General features: G+C 42.1%; 1 protein-coding gene across 3 annotated transcripts in view; it reads left to right on the plus strand.

Annotated features, from left to right (window-relative positions):
* LOC134352025 (myosin-11-like) overlaps positions 1-13,656 on the plus strand; it is a 140,461-nt gene extending 126,805 nt beyond the window's left edge. For 2 of the 3 annotated variants that reach the window (XM_063059077.1, XM_063059078.1), the window contains 4 exons: positions 2,303-2,511; positions 4,801-4,909; positions 8,997-9,169; positions 12,863-13,656. In XM_063059077.1, coding sequence (XP_062915147.1) covers positions 2,303-2,511; positions 4,801-4,909; positions 8,997-9,169; positions 12,863-13,004 — 633 coding nt within the window. In that variant the 3' untranslated portion in view covers positions 13,005-13,656. Of the gene's footprint in view, positions 1-2,302; positions 2,512-4,800; positions 4,910-8,996; positions 9,170-10,821; positions 10,855-12,862 lie in introns of all 3 variants that reach the window. The other variant, XM_063059079.1, reaches the window with a different exon arrangement.
* Positions 13,657-19,153: the final 5,497 nt, after the last annotated feature.

Below are 19,153 nucleotides of genomic sequence, written 5' to 3' on the forward strand. Positions count from 1 at the left end.
CATGTAGTTTCCATATTATTACTATTGTGCCATTTCCAGTGAAACTGTTGATCGTTCACAGCAAAGTGGACTGGGCACTTCAAAAAAGTATTCCCTTTATGACAATTGTTTTCCCAAGTGTCATTTACACATTGGAAAACATCTTCAACATGGAGCAGTCATGTTTCCTTGTTACAACTCGTGGTAAAACATGAACAAAGTATTGCTGTGTCAGCTGAGAGATATTAACTAGAGATCAGCGGGATTAAAGGCTGCCTTCACATGCCAGTCTGGGTTTGCAAGGTTCATTGTTTAATTCCTGGGTCTGGCAGATGTTTACTGCCGATCTTCACAATTTTGCACAGCACTGATATCGTGAAGACCACTTGCAGCACTGCACTCAATCAAGTGAGGACAATCTGGGCAAGGTGCTATGAAACATGATAAAGTTCTGACTCACTTTCCACGCATCCAGGCAGCAAGGACGCAGTGGCTGTAAACTCAGTCAACAGGTCTTACTTTCATTTGGCAATTGGCATGAAAATGACCCTGACAATTTTTTAAGGGTACACTCTCTCAATTTTAGGATGAGGTGCCCTCCATTTGGGAGTTGATGCTAAAAACAGCATCTACTTGGCACATCAAATCAGAAGCAAATCCACTTTTAGGTACATCTTTGTTTGCCTAGTTATTGTTTTGAGGTGAGAGCAGTAGTGGAGGAGATGAGAGCCTGCAAGGCGGTGGGAATGAAGCAACAGGGAGCTTGGACAAGATGGGAGAATGCGGTTGAGAGGAAAGTGACCTGGGCTGACCTTTGGAAAGCCGAACCACACCACATCCAATTTCTCATCCAGGCAGTGTACAATGTGCTTCCAAGCCCATCAAACCTGCACACATGGGGCAAGGCAGAGTCATCTGCGTGCCCACTGTGCTCTATGCGAGAAACCCTGAAGCACATCCTCAGCGGCTGCACAGGGCACTTGGTGAGGGACGGTACAGGTGGAGGCATGATCAGGTCCTGAGACCATCGCTGAAGCCGTCAGCGCAGGAGTTGAGTGGGCGAAGTGGTCCCAACCCTCCAAGCAGACCATTGCCTTTGTCAGAGCTGAGGAGCAGCCAATACCTGCCAAAAGAACATCTGTAGGCATTCTGACCTCTGCAAGGGACTGGCATCTGTTGGTGGACCTTGAAGGGCAGCTGAAGTTCCCCAACCATATCGCAGCCACCACCCTGCGACCAGACATTGTCCTAGTGTCTGAGTCTACCAAGCAAGTGGTGCTGCTGGAGCTGACAGTCCCATGGGAAGATCGCTTGGAAGAGGCCTTTGAAAGGAAGCTCTCCAAGTATGCAGGACTGGTCAGCAACTGTCAGCAGGCTGGATGGAGAGCAAGGTGTCTCCCAGCGGAGGTTGGTCGTAGGGAATTCGTAGCCCGTTCCTTAGTTAGAGCCTTCAGCATTTTGGGCATCAAGAGAGAGAGGAAGAGGAGAGCCATCCGCAGTACCACCGATGCGGCAGAGAGGGCCTCAAGATGGCTGTGGCTCAAAAGAGGGGAGCCATGGAGTCATAAGTAGCTAGCCATCTGGACACAAGCTGGGGTCTGATCAGCCCCGGCTGGGTCACCTGAAGGAGGTTGTCTGATGTTGAAAGACCCGAAATACCCGATGGTTCCAGGAACATCACTGAAGATGTGTCCAGAAGCATCAATAGATGTATGTACACAGCTCACTTCTCAATTACCACTTCAAATGTCTTTCTTCTTTGTTCTCTTCAGCAAACTTCAAAGTTCAGCATAAATTTATTACCGAAGTATATATACCATAAACGACTTTGAGATTCAACTAATGTATCGTCTAATAATTTACAAGGCAGCAAAGGGTCCCATTGATTAGAAACAGTGTAGATGGTTAAGGGGTCCCTCAGAGGAATATGAAGGAAAAAATAGTCGACATATTTAATACACATAAACATCAAATATGTTAGTTGAACTCATACAGTACTTTGCTTTTGAGTTAATCCTTCCTCAGTTGGATTGTCATAACAAATGATTAAATTTTGTTTGTTAAATTTGAATCTGTTGTGTTAATTTCCAGTTTAAAATACCATTTCTGAGGAAATGCTCAAAGTCCCCTAATATTTTGTATGTTATTTAAAGTTATGCTCTACTATACTGACATGTAAACCATAACATTGCTGATGTAGTCCACTAACAGAATTCGATGCATGATGACAAAAGCTTACTTGATAAAGCCAATATTTCTCATTGCTGTTAATTTTCTGCTGTTATGCTTGCAAAACCTTACAAAAATTCTTTGAAACTATCAGTCAGAACAGCTATCTAATGAACTGGCTGCGGAGCGCAGTGCAAATCAGAAGAACGAAGGTGCTCGGCAGCAGCTTGAGAGACAGAACAAAGAGCTGAAGGCCAAGCTCCAGGAAATGGAAGGCACCGTCAAGTCCAAGTTCAAATCCACAATTTTGTCTCTGGAGGCAAAGATTGCCCAGCTGGAAGAGCAGCTGGAAGCAGAAGCGAAGTAAGAGGGCTTGACCTGATATATTGTCTCTGTTTGTGAGTAATCCACTGTCTTAGTGTGCTCCTGTAGCCCAATGCATAATTTGCTGGCTACAGCAAGTTAGCCATGCTCATTGTTGCAACACACAACAAGTGCTGGAAGAACTCAGCAGGCCAGGCAGCATCTATGGAAAAGACTGAACAGTTGATGTTTTGGTCCGAGACCCTTCAGAGTCCTGATGAAAGATCTAAGCCCAAAATGTCGACTGTTTACTCATTTCCACAGGTGCTGCCTGGCCTGCTGAGTTCCTCCAGCATTTTGTGTGTGTTGCTTTGGACTTCCAGCACCTGATGATTTTCTCATGTTCGGGATGCTAACTGTTGATCTTTTTTCTGGAGCTGCCAATGTTAACTTTCCCAGAACCAAGCAATTCAATGTAGACTGGTGGACCGCTTCATGAAGCACCTTTGCTCTGTCCTCCACAAAAGGTGGGTTTTCCTAGTGACCACCAATTTCGATTCTACTCTCCTTTCCCATTTGGACACGTTGGTTCATGGCTTCATCGACTGCTACAATGAGGCCACTCTCAGGGTGAAGGTGCAACACCTCATATTCCATCTGGGTAGCCTCCAACCTGATGGCATGAATGGTGTTTACTACACCCCCCCCAAACTTGTCCTCTTTTTTTTTCCCATTCCAATTTTGGTCCCCCTCTTTCCCCTTCTCTTCTCCTCACCTGCCCCTCACCTCCCTCTTGTGCCCCTCTTCCTTCCCTTTCTCCCATGGTCCTCTCTTATCAGATTCGTTCATCTTCAGCTCACTTCCACTATCTCCTCCCAGCTTCTCACTTAATACCCCCTCCCTCAAACACCCACCACCTGATTCCCTCTCACCTGATTTCACCTATCACTCACTAGCTCATATTCCTTCCCTTCTCCCCTTCTTATTCTGTCTTCTTCTCCCTCCTCTCCAGTCCTGATAAAGGGTCTCGGCCCAAAACATCGACTGATTAACATATGCTGTCTGACCTGCTGAGTTCCTCCAGCATTTTGTGTGTGTTGCTCAAAATGATGAGGGTCCTGTGGCAGCAGGGACCAGGATAATGTCCCATTACGTTACTGCCAGAACAAGCCCCAGTCACAAAATGAGAGGGAAAAAACTTTGAAAGTCACTTAAGCCCCATCCCTGCCATAAACAGTTCTCATACTTTTGAAATGTCCCCGCAGTTTGGAAACAGTCAACATTTGTTGAACTTTTTGAAGTTCAACATTGACTACTGAAAAACACATTAAAAAAACATTGAAGTAAACTCAATTAATTCAAGCCCTAGTCACCTGGTACAGGATCAGTGGACAGATTGCAGCAAGGTCACATACTACTGCTGAAGTCTGCTATCAGAGAATCACCAGCAAAAAGCGACCAGCCAGTCTGAACATGGCCGTTCATTCAAACTTCATAACACTTATGCTGATAAATGCAGCAATTCAGCAAGGAACTGCAGTCATCTTCCAACCAATTACTTGTCACAGAAACTAAGTCGCCATCTGATAACTTGATAACTGTTTTCAGAATGTCTAAATTTCCCCTTGGAAAGAAAAACACCAGAGGATTACATAGTGAGTAATCATTTCTATAACAGATGTGAACCAGCTCAATAATATGTGGATGTACAACTTTATTCCAACTTCTAAAAAGTTACCATATAGGAATTATATGTAATTCATTTATCTGTAAATCATTTCCCACTTGCAAAAATAAAGGATACAAATTGGATATTGTATTTAGATAATAGTTGGCAGTAAGCTGAGGCTGTAACTAAATTTTGGCAATTACTGCTTCTTCTTCTTCATGTGCCTTGCGCGCGTTACCCGCTTGGGCGATCATGGCACTTCACATCGACCGATCCCTCGCAGTGTCAGTGATATCTCGCACTCTTAGATCTGTTAGTTCTTTCACAGTGTCCATATATTTTCTTCTGTGCCTTCCTTTAAGCTTCGGTTTTTTCCTTTGTGTATTTGAAACATTCTGAGATTAAGTCTTGAGTCTCCTTCTGTGTCCAGTGGATTTTTCCATGGCTTATACATATTAAAAGTCCTCATGCCTTTATTTTTAATAAGACAATCCAATTAATATCAAACCCTGAATACCAAATTGCTCTTTGTTATATTAGGAAATCTTAATGGAATTGGAGAGACACAATTAGGTCGTAAGTCAGACAAACTATAGCTGATCTAGCAGTTAATGTTGCCAAAACCGCCTACTGCAATGATATTTCTTGATCTGTTTCACATGAAACATCTTACCCTTCAGGGACAAACAAGCGTACACCAAGTCAGCCCGCCGTACAGAGAAGAAGCTGAAGGAGGTCATGATGCAGGTGGAAGACGAGCGAAGACATGGGGAGCAGTATAAAGAACAGGTAAAGTACCAACCTCCCCCCAGAAGATAGAAACAAGCGTGCACTCTGTTGCATCTTTCAATGCATTATTACAGTATTGTGCAAAAGTCTTGGGGACATACAGTATATACGTATAGACAGGGTGCCTAAGACTTTTCAACAGTACTGTTTTTGTCAACGTGAAGTGGAGATCAAGCTTGTAATTCTGGTGGGAGCAAAGGATGTTGGGAATGGCAAGGGTGGGAGGGGTGTGAGACAGATGGTAGAGCAGTGCCAGGGGTGGGGGAAGGTGGCACAGCACGGGTAAAGGCACACCCAGCCCTGAGACACCAAGCAAGGTCATTTGATTCCAAACAATTGATTTATTGGTCATTACAGAATGTCTCTCTGGTGCTTCGCACTCCCTCCCCTCTCCCTCTCCTTGCCCCCTTCCCACTTTCAGTCCACAATGGAGAACCAAAAGTCTTAAGCACCCTAGTTATATACAGTATATGTGCCTAAGACTTCTGCACAGTACTCTACATCGTTAATTACTTCCAAGAACGTCAGAAACTTCCAATCCAATGTCACGGTTGACGAATTTGGATTATAAGCACAGCTTCTATTTATTTCAAACACCAAACTATAAGTTTATAAAATTCTTCTGGCCTCCAAATTACCATGAAGCCCCACATTATTGTTCCAGTTTTCACATTCCCTTCATCTCCAATAGGAACCATAAGGTTATCCAGTTCTGATGGAAGATTACATATTTAAAAATCTACCAGGTTCCCTCCTCCATAAAGACTACCTGACATGCTGTGTACTTAAAAAGCATTCCATGCTGATATTTAAGATTTTCTGGCTTCACAATATTTTGTTTTTAGTTAAAATGTAATGTCAATTGCGTAAGAACATGATAGAAGCTATAGATTATTCTGATCCTTACACCTATTCAAAAATTCAGTAAAATCAGAGACGAATTTTAACTTCAGAGACACTTTCCTGCTCTAACTAATATCCCTCAGTTCCCTTATTATCCAAAAGCTGTCAATCTCTATCCTCGGCAGCCCATTGGCGTAGAGAATTACATAGATTCATTACCTTCAGGGTGAAGACGTTTCTTCTTTTCTCTGACCTGTGTAGTTAACCACTCCCCACATCTGTGGCCCTTGACAACATGCCCAAAGTAATCATAAATGCAGCTACCAGGTCAAGCCTCTTTAAAATGTTATATATTTCAATGAGATCACCTCTCATACTTCAAAACCAGAGAAAATACGGACCCAGGCCAGTTAATCTCTCCTCGTATGAAATACCCGCAATCCCAGGAATCAATCTGGTGTGTACTCACTGTACTGCCTCTGGTGTGAGTACATCCTTGTTTGTGTTGGAAGACCAGATCTCTATCAAATATTTCAGATACACTGTCACCAGGTCCCCACATCATTTCAGCAAGGCAGCTTTACTCTATATTCTTACAGTTAAAGCCAACATACTGTTTTCTAATTTTTTGCTATACTTGAACACTAACATGTCCAAAAACACCTAGAACCTTCTGAACAATACTTTTCAGTTTGTATATTTCCTACCATAGTAGCAGAAAACTGTTGCAGGTTATGAAAACAGGCCTTAATCTCTCTGCCGTTACTTCCCTCCTCACTGACTGCACTGTTATCATCCGCACACCAGGAAAGATAATAAATATCACAATTGTAGGTCGCTCAATTTACAAAAGGTCAGTCAAGCCTGATTTATATTAACATTAGACACTTTCCTAAAGACTGAAATCCTTGCCAAAGAATAAATTTTGAATTGCATTTCTTTTTCTTTCTTATTGACAATAAATAATTACCTAATTTACAAGCACCTTAAAGGGGCTGGTGCTGGGTTACATTTCTAATGATCTTCAGATCTTTTAAGTATATTAATATTGTAGAAGCCATGGTGAAATCAAGGCAGATTTCTGGGTAAACGAGGCCAGTGGCTCAGTGCATCAAGTGCTCACTAGATCGACCTGCAATTGCTAATTCTGACTAATTTTTAAGAGGCATGTTCTAGTCTTCTGTAGAAATGCTAATGAAGTCAACACTTACTGTGAACTTGAGCATAAGTTGGACATCTCCCTCTGACAAGTGCAAAATTAAACACTGACATTTTGAAGTCACAAGCAAGAGAAAATCTTCAGATGCTGGAAATCCAAGCAACACACACAAAATGCTGGAGGAACTCAGCAGGCCAGACAGCATCTATGGAAAAGAGTACAGTTGATGTTTCAGGCCAAGACCCTACATCAGGACATCAGAAGTCACTACTCCTTTCCTTCTAAAAGTTTCATAATGCCTGTAGTCCCTAGAAAAAAATAGCCTTTGAAGAAAAATGGAAAACTGTGAAAGTGCCTTATTTAACAAACTGATGTGCAATAATCTTGCCCAAAAAAGACCATGAAGTACCAGTCTTCCTAGGACCTGCCTATTCGCATGTAAACAAACATAACTAAATATTAACTGTTGTCAAACAGCTCTGCTAACCAAAATTAATTTTACAACCATAGGATCTAATTCTTTCAGATTAAGTATTGGTGCAGCTTTTTAAAACAAATTAAGCAAAAATTTTCTTTTACATATTGTCACATTGATCTCTATTCCATCTTTCTTCTACCTTCTGTGTTCAATTTTGCATAAAGGATTCGAGATTGTTTATCGTTATTTTTCAGTGCAGGAGAGTAAAGAAGAAGGAAATGATTGTTACTCCAGATTTGACGCAGTATAAAAAAACACAATAAATATGAAATCAATCCTATAAAACACAATGTACAAATAGCTTGGGCGTGGTCTATATACATGATTAGACTGATTGTATGTTGGTACATAAAGTGACACCAGGTGCAGGAGTATCTGAACATAAGCTTGACTCTGGCAGAAATGATAATGTGACAAGTGACTCTTGGTAAGGGGAACTCTTCTAGGCAGCAACGTGGCATATGAAATCACAGTCGGACAGTGTCTGTCAGTGCACCTATGGGGGTAGAGTGTGAGTGTAAGGTGCCAGTGCTTGGGGATGAAGGGTGCAGAGGAGTGGCTGATGTGGATGTGGTGTTGGGGAATGGTGGGGTGTAATGAGTGGAAGTGTTGATCACCTTTATGCTTGGGGGTGGGAAGTAATTGCTTTTGAGTCTAGTGGTCCTGGCATGGTTGCCGCGTAGCCTCTTCCCTGATGGCAGTCCATAAGCAGGGTGGGTGGGATCCTTCATGATATTGTTGGCCTTTTTCTGGCCCCTTTCTATATACTATATATGTCGTTGATGGTGGAGTAGGTTGGTGCCAGTGATGCATTGGGCCGCTGTTAGGACCCATTGTAAAGCCCTCCTGTCCGTCAACGTGCCATTTCCCCTCCATACCACACAGCGATGCAGCGCGTTAGGATGCTCTCAGCTGCGCATCTGAAGAAGGTCATAATTTCCTGCTTCAAACAACTGAGCTGCTCATTAATCATTCTGCTGTCTGATCAAGGAGATTTGTGGCTGATTTTCCCTCAAAGGCTTTTTCCCAGGGCTGAAATGGCTAGCACGAGAGGGCATAGTTTTAAGGTGCTTGGAAGTAGGTACAGAGGAGTGGTGAGTGCGTGGAATGGGCTGCCAGCCTCGGTAGTGGAGGCGGAAATGACTGGGTCTTTTAAGAGATTCCGGGATAGCTACATGGAGCTTAGAAAAATAGAGGGCTATGGGTAAAGCCTAGGTAATTCTAAGGTAGGGACATGTTCAGCACAGCATTTTGTGGACCGAAGGGCCTGTATTGTGCTGTATGTTTTCTATGTTGCTATGTTTCTAATCCCCTGCACCCTTATGTCTGTAAAATACAGTACAACAAATGCCAGTGAAAGTCTCAGTGAAAGCCTGTGGGTAAAGTGCAAAAGGAATGACTTACTGGCATCATTCAGTGCCATTGCTTCAAAATCTAATTCATACACTCAATTACCCGCCAGAAGGCATGAATCTTTTTGTCTCTTGTAAATTGTGAGTTTTATTTTCGTAATACATTAGCATTTTCAAAATTGTTTTATTGATTGAGAAGTTCTACGAATTTTAGTGCTACCTCAGTACAGGCTTAAAATACTTTACCTCCTGCAGGCAGAGAAAAGCAATACCCGCATGAAGCAGCTGAAACGACAGCTGGAAGAGGCAGAGGAAGAATCCCAGCGGATCAACGCATCTCGGCGCAAACTTCAGCGGGAGCTTGAAGAAGCCACGGAACTGAACGAAACCATGTCCCGTGAATGTAACACACTGAAGAACAAACTAAGGTAAATTCAACCTTCCCACATTTGCGTAGGGGCTCCTTAAGCAGATGGAATCGCAGTGTCTGCTTTGTGACACTGAGGACTTCCTGGGATTTTTCTCCATGCTGATCCCTCGTCACTGTCTCATTGCCACTGGAGGTACGGTAGTTAATCGACGTTAACTGGATTTTTCCCGAACTTCCATTCAACTTACAGTGGCAGGCTGTGAACAGCTCCAGGGAAATTCCCAGCATGTAGCACTCCCCCGCTTAGAGTGGCAAGATAAAAATGCAGATATTTTGTAATGAGTTACATGAAGACATCATTTAAACAGAGCAGGTAAGAAAAAAATTCAGGCCAAAAGTTTTACAATAGAGTGATGCACAAGAGAGATCAGCAGAATTCCATAGTTTCCCATGGATAACTTTTACAGCTGTTCCCCAGGTTACCAACAGTGACTTATGGAAATCCCATACATACGAATAAGTATTTGGGGGTTGATGGGATGGGAGCAAGGCACTTCTGTGTGCCTTCTCTCCCCATACCACACCGCCCTGAGACAGAACAATCGAGGGTGGGTCAAGTGAGCACAGCTGTGTCTGGCACCCTCGTCCACACACTGCTCCTGTCCATTTCCAAACATGAGCAGTTCATATTACAGACAGTTCTGAGGAACGGAATCCTGTCGTAACTTAGGGACTGCCTGTGATTAACTTCAATGTGGGGCATTTAAACCCACACCTTTTATATGAACACGCCTTCCTGATTACCAGAGGGTCCATGCTTCTGCTGGGTCACCCTGCCTATGCCCCTTCCTCATGGCAATATATCTGTTCAGGGTTGTCAACTTTCCCGATTTGTTCAAGGATCTCCCAGAATTGGTGTTTCTTTGCCAGGTCTCATTCATTGGTCTGTCCACCTCCACTGCCACTGATTGCCTCACCTTCACTTCTGGGAAAACCGTGGCAATGCCAGAATTAGGCAAGTTAGCGTCCCATTAAAAGGAATAAACCCGTGTTCTTTGAGATCAATCTCTGGAGGTTTAAATGTTGTGATTAATTGCCCTTTCCTAGTTGAGTAAATAATAGGAAGAGGCTTTGTATTCACACAAATATTGACAAGTTAGGCTACCATAAGAGAATTTAAAACTCAACCACAGATCCCAGGGAGTAAAGTTTCAAGTAGTCCAGATATCAAAGATGGCAGTTTCCCATTCCTGAGGACATCTGTATTCTGGTTGTTTTTTTTCAGCAGCTTTTACGATCTTTTTGGTGCTATCCAAATTTTAAAAATCATTAAATTTATTATATTATTTTTAGTTAATAATCTTGTTTTAGTCCAATACCATAATCATTGTGTCACCGGATACCTTAAAATCATTTGTCAAAGGAAAAGCTCCAAAGCTGTAGTAATGAGGCATGCAGGTTTACTTTAAGTGATCTGTGTACCACCTTAGAGAACTCAGTGCAGATTCTGTTCTTTAGCTATCATTCAACGTAAAGGAACCATTGTTAGATAACTTATCAATTATGGAGTTATTTCGATGATAAATGGAATCAGGCCACCATCCATTGCCCTCTGCACAACATCAATGAGATTTGATTATGATTTGCTTTAAGAATTGTTTATAATGGGAATGACGTGTAACCATGAGGGAAATCTTGTCTTTATTACAGAAATGCACATGAGCCAGCTCAGTGAACATCCAGGTACCTCCCAAACCTCAGCTCTGCAACTTTCCATATTGCTCCAATTTCCATCTCATTTTCTCCTTCAATGCTGACAAGTTTCTGAAAACTCTTAAGTCTGAGGACTGGTGTTAGAAAATATAAAGTGATCTAAAGGTAGAAGAGCCACGGGATGAGATCTATATATGACGTATCATACTGAGCATTCTTCGAGAAATGTAAACCTTATCCCGTGGTTTTTCATTATGCATTCTGTTTATACCACGTTAGATGAAATAGGCATCAATTTCAATGCTTTGAGCTGATACTGTGCTGAAATGCCAGTTACTCTTAATGGATGGTAATTAAATATATCTTAACTTTGAAGTGCCTGAATTATTTTTCAAGAAAATGACATCACGTGGTAAAATAAACAGAATAAAATTATAGTGTATTGTTACAGTAAAAGAGCTTAATTCTTTTCATACTGCTACATACATGCAGTGGACTGTGCAATATTCACACACTCTCAAGGCTGTCACTAACCATTGTGCCAACCCTTACACTGCCAAGTCAGCCAAGAGATTAGTCAAACTTCTTCAGTCCGAACTTTTTCTCCCCTTCCTTCCTTTTGAAACTGATTATGTTTTGTAACTAAACATAGGTAAAATCTGAGAGCAATGCCACAGACTAAGTATTCTTGGGGTGAAATTATTGACTGTATTCCAGAGAGGTGAGCCTGGTAAATCCAGTCTGTTTTCATTTATAGATGACAAGAACTTAAATGAATTCCCACAATTCCATAACAAAGTGGGTCATATTCTTGGAAATATGATCCTTGCATTAACTTGGGATACTTTCAGCAAGAGCGAACATTGACACTGGAATTTTTCAAAGCACAATTATGCGGCAGTTAAGGGTTTGACCCTTTTTTGCTTTATTAATCCCATATTATCAAACTGCATTATTTTCCCCAGCCCTTTGAGGATTATATAAATAACTTGTGAAGTGACTATTCATCATATTTCAGTAAAATTATCATTTGTATTCTGCAAAATTTCAAAATAAATTAGGCATCCATTGATTTAATGGAGATGACTATCATGGAAATTATTTTTTTAAATCCCTTGGTCCTCAAAGGGTTAAAGAAATATATACTAATCAGAAAGCATGGCTAAAGCTTGTTCACTGAAATATATTATCATTTTAACCCAAATACATAAAAATAATTTATTTAAACTGAAATATTGTAGGATTTTAAGTTTGTTTTGCAACTATTTTCAGCTCTCTACAGTTCATGTCAGAACACTGGAGCTAGAAAGTAAATATGTGGCTAGTAATCACCCAGTTACACAAATACAACTAGCCAGACTCACTGATACTGTTTTCCTAACTTCACCAGTATCTGGAATTAAACTGCTTGAACATAGCTGTAGATTTTGCATATGTAGACTTTGAGAAACAGAGGCACTTATCTAGTGATTAGTATTCCTTGCATGTGTAGTTTCCAAGCAAGTCAAATGCATGTTTTATAGTTGAATGTGGCATAGCAGGCACAAAGAGACTACTTCAATTTTACCCTGTCAAACTGATGGTACGGATGGCTGTCAATCACCAGCATGTTTAGAAACTTGAAAATATAAACAAATCTCCATCTCAAGAAGTCTCCAAGATCAACAGGTAACTAAAAGCAGCAATATTCCATTAATACCAGAATACCTGAGCTGACAAATCTGATGTCAAGCTCCAAATCCTCTAGAACACATTTTAAAATGGGATGCATCATTTAAAAAACCTTGAAATACCACCCAAACCCAAGAGACATTGACACAGAACTGATTTATTGTTTACAATAAAACAAATTTTGATAAATGATATCAAACATGTGGAGCCCTTGAAACCATCTAGAATTGTTGGTTAACAATGTCTTGGGCTTTTATTTCCAATATCAAAATGCTGCTAGGGTGGTTTGGAGGAATTGGCTAAATATTAGCTGCCTTATTGTCACTGACTTTTACCGACTCTAACGAGCCGTATTTTTCTAATATAGGCGTGGCAATGAGCCTGTGCTCGGTGGTGCTCGGAGATCTGGCGGCAGACGCGGCATGATCGATAACGCTTCACTAGAAAATTCTGATGAAGACATTGGAGGACGAGATGCAGACTTCAACAGCACAAAATCCGCCGAATAATGACAGTACTATCGTATAGAAGGGGGGAATATATACAGATGCTTAGAAAAAGCTTTAAAAGGGTAAAAGGGTCACACACATGGTATTTAACAAGGCACAGTTTTCCTACCCTTAAAACTACCCCATCATGATAAAACAACTATCTTCACATGCATGTAGTCAAAACCATTTTATTTTACTAAATGTTTTACATGTATCAAAGTTTCAAATATTCTAGCATTTAAAATACACTGTAAAAATACAGGCGAAAACATGTATCCCTAAATGTGCACTGCCTGATGGGATAGGAATCTAAAACATTTTGTCACTGGATCATGAACAAAATTGATCAATATTATAAGAATGCACACTTCCCTAACTGAAATGATTGGTCTCACTCATCAACACGGATTTATTAGAGGTGGATGGCCCAGTTGTGTCTTTATAAGAACCAAGCACATTACTGTACTATTTGCAATACATGCCTACTAGACCATAGCCATACTGGTCACAGGGTTCTAGAAAAGTGCTTTTTTTATGCCACTTGAAGTACTGGATTTAAGAATAATCTATTATTTGCAGTAATATATTCATAACCTGCTAAACTGTTTTGCAAAGTATGTTGAAGCTGTTTTATGAACCACCATCACAAATAAAGGACTTTAAATCACAAGCTCTTGAACTTTATGGCTATTCTTTTTACATATACATATTCATATTCGTTTTGTCATTTTTCATTTATTGGCCACCTGTACCGAATAATGATTGCTGAACTAGCAGTCAAAATGGGAGTTTAGGGAAACTGCATTTGTTGACTTTTTATTGCTCTGTCAATGCAAGGGAGCTGGTTCTCTTCAAATGTCGCCATGCTTCCAGTGCCAATATAGCATGCCCACAACTTGCTAACCCTAACCCATATGTCTTTGGAAACTGAAGCATCCAGAGGAAACCCACGTGATTTTGGGGAGAACGTACAACTCCTGGCGCTGTAAAGCATTGTGCTAACCCCTACACTACCACTCCCAAGTTAGTGAGAAAAAAACGTGTAACCTTTAGCTCAGTGATGATCCCACGGGGACAGAGCGTGGAGGTAGGTGCAGCAGATGATTCCAGGAGAGTTGATGATCCTGGGCTAGAAGAAAAATGGACAATTCTGAAGACATTCTCCCACATAGTTTTCCACTCTCCTAGGCAGCCTGTGTGCTACTGGTTTCCACTACCATAGGGATCCTCACCTTGACATGGTGGAGAGGTTTGCGAGTTCCTGAGATGCCGTCTGGAGTTTAGCCATCTGGCACTTATCTGGTAAGGTCACCAATGACAGTGAGGTCGGGGAGGGGGGTGGTGAAGATAGGTTCCAGACAAAGGGCAATCCAACCATGACCTCGATGGTGGAGCAAGAGGGAAATGATGACACCTCACAACGGCAGTGAAAGCAGAAGGCAGCTGCAGCAGTGAGGGGTCCCCAGTCACTTGCATTTCATGCCATTGGGTCCTGACCCTGACCTGTCCAGAGCCACATAGTGGCAGCCCATGCATCAGCCTCGCCATGCCAAACAAAACCATGTACAAGCGTTGTCCATCAAGGGAATCCATCGTAAATAGGGTGACCGCTTCATCAAGCACCTCCACTCCATCAGCCAAAAGTGGAACCTCCCAGTGAGCAAACATTTTAATTCTGATTCCATTTCCTGTTCCTACATGTAGGTCTATGGCCTCCTCTTGTGCTAAGATGAAGCCACCCTCATGGTGGAGGAGCAACACCTTATATTCCCTCTGGGTAGCCTCCAACCTGATGGCATGAATATCGATTTCTCCATCTGGTAAAAAAAATTTCACTCCCCCTTCCCTCTTCCACTATTTCCCACTCTGTCCTTTTACCTCTTTTCTCCCGCTTATCAGTTCCCCGTGGGTCCCCTCCTCCTTCCGTTTCTCCTATGGTACTTTCTCCTCTCCCATCAGAGCCCTTCATCTCCAGCCCTTTACCTTTCTCACCCACCTGGCTTCATCTATCAACTTCCAGCTAACCTCCTCCCCCACCCCCACCACCTTTTTATCTGGCACCTTCCATCATACTTTTCAGTCCTGAAGAAGGGTCTCGGCTTGAAACGTCAACTGTTTATTCATTTCCATGGGTGCTGCCTGACCTACTGAGCTCCCCCAGCATTGTGTGTGTTTTTCTTTGGATTTCCAGACCTGCTCCTACCTAAGAAAGGACCTGGATCCACTGCAATTTGCCTGTCACCACAATAGGTCTACAGAGCGTGTTATTATGTGTGTACATAATAAAGAACTGCAGTTCCCAGTGAGCAATGCAGGAAGTTCACCCGGAACCAGAAGTGACGTGGGGGAGCTGGTCGCACGTGCTCAGGTCAAGCTGAAGCACGTGAAGCTAGAACTATTTTCGTAAATAAATAAGTGTTTGTGTTTTTACCCACACTGTTTGTCTTTATTAAGAACAAGCATAATACAGCAGATGTTTTCTCACTGGCTTTCCACTCAGTCTCAAGTCACCTGGACAATATTAATATCTACATCAGGCTGCTGTTTATTGATTACATCTTAGCGTTCAACACAATCATACCCTCAGTTCTAATCTACAGGCTCCAAAACCCAAGCCACTGTACCCCCACCCCCGGGATTTCACCAGGAGACCACAGTTAGTGTGGATCAGAAATAACATCTCATCCTCGCTGACAATTAACACCAGCTCACCTCCAGGATGCCTGCTTAGCCCACTGTTCTACTCTCTCTACACCCACGACTGTGTTGCTAGGCACAGCTCAAACATCATCTATAAATTTACTGATGACACAACTATTACTGGCAAAATTTCAGATGGTGATGGGGAGGCGTAGAAATGGGGATAGATCAGCTGGTCGCGTGGCATTGCAGCAACAAGCTTGCACTCAACGTCAGTAACACCAAGGAATTGATTACGGATTTCAGAAAGGGGAAGTTGAGGCAACATACTCCAGTCCTCATCGAGGGATCAGCAGTGGAAAGAGCGAGCGGTTTCAAGTTCCTGTGTGTCAAGATCTCAGAAGATCTATTCTGGGCCCAACATATTGACGCAATTACAACGTGAGCCCTGGGCTGGATGTCCTGCTCACTTAAGGAAGTGGAAGAGCCTCTCCTTTCCAGATGTAGTGCTCGTTTCAGGGCCATTGTTTGGCTTGCCATGCAGGAGGTCACCCGCATATGGCCTCTCCTACACTACTATACTCATACCAACACCTTCACATGGTGTCCTTGTTCTTACTGAGTTTGCAATGTCATGGTGCGACCAAGTGTATAACTGGGCGGGCAGGCTGGGCTCATCAGCCTTGGCAGGCAGCCAGCCTAGAAGGAGGACAACTCTGATTTCAAGCCCGGGTAGATGGGACTCGTTGGCCTTGCCAGGCAGTCTGTCTAGGAGAAGAAAAACTCTGATACTCAACCTTGTGACCTTGCCTTGCGGTTGCCACAGCCCATTGTGCCGTTGTGGAACGTCCTCCAGCCTGAAGAGTGGAGTCGGTCTGTGCAAACTGATCCTCACTATAAACCTAAGCAGCACAGGCAGGAAGAAAAGTCCTACAGCGATGCAGATATTCCCTCCTGATCTTCGCAGGCGAAGAAGCAGCCGTCATCATCATATTTCATAAGGAGTTTGAGGAGATTTGGTATAGCGCCAATGACACTCAAAATTCTACAGACGTACTGTGGAGAGCATTCTAACTGATTACATCACTGTCTGGTATGGAGGATTTAATTGGAAAAGCTCGCATAATTTGAATGACAGCCAAAAGACACACCAAAATCACACAGATCCTTAAATATGACGCATGTTCTTGCTATCAGAAACATTTTCCTACAAGATCAAAGGAAGCTGACAGCTTAATGTATCAAAAAAAATTACCGAAACTAAAGATCATTTCTGCACCAAAACTTTCAACTTCCGGCATTCTCCAGTCTAGCACTATTATATTATTTACAGTGAGCATCCTCATCTAAGAAAGGATGTGTTGGCAATGGAGAGGGTCCATAGGAGCTTCACGAGAATGATCCTGCGAATGAAAGGGGTAATATATGAGGAGCATTTGATGGCTCTGGACCTGTACTCCCTTCTTCCCATCTGCCATCAGAAGTCTGAATGAACAATGAACCCATAAACACCTATATTTTATCTCTCTTTTTGCACTGTTTATTAATTTATGTTTATATATGCTTATTGTAATTTATAGTTGTATTATGTATTGCAATCTACTGCTGCCACAAAACAACAAACTTCATGACATGGTGGTGATATGAAACCTGATTCTGACTCCGAAACCTATTGAATGTTGAACAACCTATAAAGAGTGGACGCAGAGAGGATGTTTCTTATAGTGGGGGAGGTCTAGGCTCGGAGGGCACAGCCTCAGAATAGAAAAATGTCCCCTTTAGAAGAGAGATGAGGAGCAATTTCTTTAGCCACAGGGTGGTGAATCTGTGGAGTTCATTGCCACAGGTGGTAGATTTAAAACAGAGGTTGATAAGTTCTTGATTAGTAAGGGCGCCAAAGCTTATGGGGAGAAGGCAGGGGAGAAGGCAGGAGAGTGGCATTGACAGGGGTAAAAAATCAGCTATGATTAAATGGCAGAACAGACTCGATGGTCCAAATGGCTTAATTCTGCTCCTACTTCTTATAATCTTATTAGCCAATGCGTTGTCAGGACACGTTACACTGGTAATCAATTTCTTCAGTAACCATATAATATATAACCATATAACAATTACAGCACGGAAACAGGCCATCTCGGCCCTTCTAGTCCAGCCGAACTCTTACTCTCACCTAGTCCCACCGACCTGCACTCAGCCCATAACCCTCCATTCCTTTCCTGTCCATATAGCTATCCAATTTAACTTTAAATGACAACATCGAACCTGCCTCAACCACTTCTGCTAGAAGCTCGTTCCACACAGCTACCACTCTCTGAGTAAAGAAGTTCCCCCTCAAGTTACCCCTAAACTTTTGCCCTTTAACTCTCAACTCATGTCCTTGTTTGAATCTCCCCCACTCTCAATGGAAAAAGCCTATCCACGTCAACTCTATCTATTCCCCCTCATAATTTTAAATACCTCTATCAAGTTCCCCCTCAACCTTCTACACTCCAAAGAATAAAGACCCAACTTGTTCAACCTTTCTCTGTAACTTAGGAGATGAAACCCAGGTAACATTTCAGAATAACTTACATTCATACAACTTACATTCCAATAAATAGCAACAACTGCCAAATGTCATAATTCTGTAGCATTCACCAAAGTTATAAGGCTTCCCAGTACTAGCTATGCTCATCCTATTACACCATATTACCCTTATGACTCATACCATCAAAACTCTATGGCAGTGTACATGGTAGAAAGTGGTACTAGCTGGACAGTGAACTAGAGACATCAGTGATGGCAAACTCACGATGTCAAACAAGCAGCAAATTTTGGAATATGATCTTCATTATATACATTCAGAGTTTGAATTTCAAGGTAGTAGAGAATAAAATATATTTACATCTGCTGCCCGTGTCCTCTCACACTATGTCCTATTTACCCATCAGCCACCCTTGTTAATCTACATTGACATCTCATCCATCATAGTCAAGTCTGGTTTTCAAATCTCTCTGTGGGCTCATCTATGTTTGTAACCAAGAATGGTAAGCCCTAATGGCACGCAGCATGTAGTGCTGCTCCTCAATTCCTTAAAACCCACCCATAATAAAAAGATACAATTTTCAATCTGTCTTTCTGGTAGTTTTGTTAATAAAACAATGAATATGTATAAATAATTCCAGCACTACTATCTTTGCGTACAACAACTTTGATCTGACACTTCAGGTCTCACCCTAAATCTTTTCTCCTTCCCACCTCTATTAACCCTGGGTAGATCCTTGAGGATTAGGTCAGCAAAAGATTCCTTCAGATTTGTTAGTGAACTAAGCAACTACAATGCATACTCTGTCACCTTAGAATAGAAGATGAGAGGAGCAGATGTTGTACTCACCATAATAATAAGCAAATGCTTTGAGAGGCTCTTCAAGGACTACATCTGCAGCTTGCTACCACCCAGACTGGACCCCCTATAGTTTGCCTACGGACACAATCAATCGACAGACGACGCAATAGCCACTGCTCTACATACCATCCTAACACATCTG

This window comes from Mobula hypostoma, chromosome 9 (genome assembly GCF_963921235.1).
Source record: "Mobula hypostoma chromosome 9, sMobHyp1.1, whole genome shotgun sequence".
NCBI lineage: Eukaryota > Metazoa > Chordata > Chondrichthyes > Myliobatiformes > Myliobatidae > Mobula > Mobula hypostoma.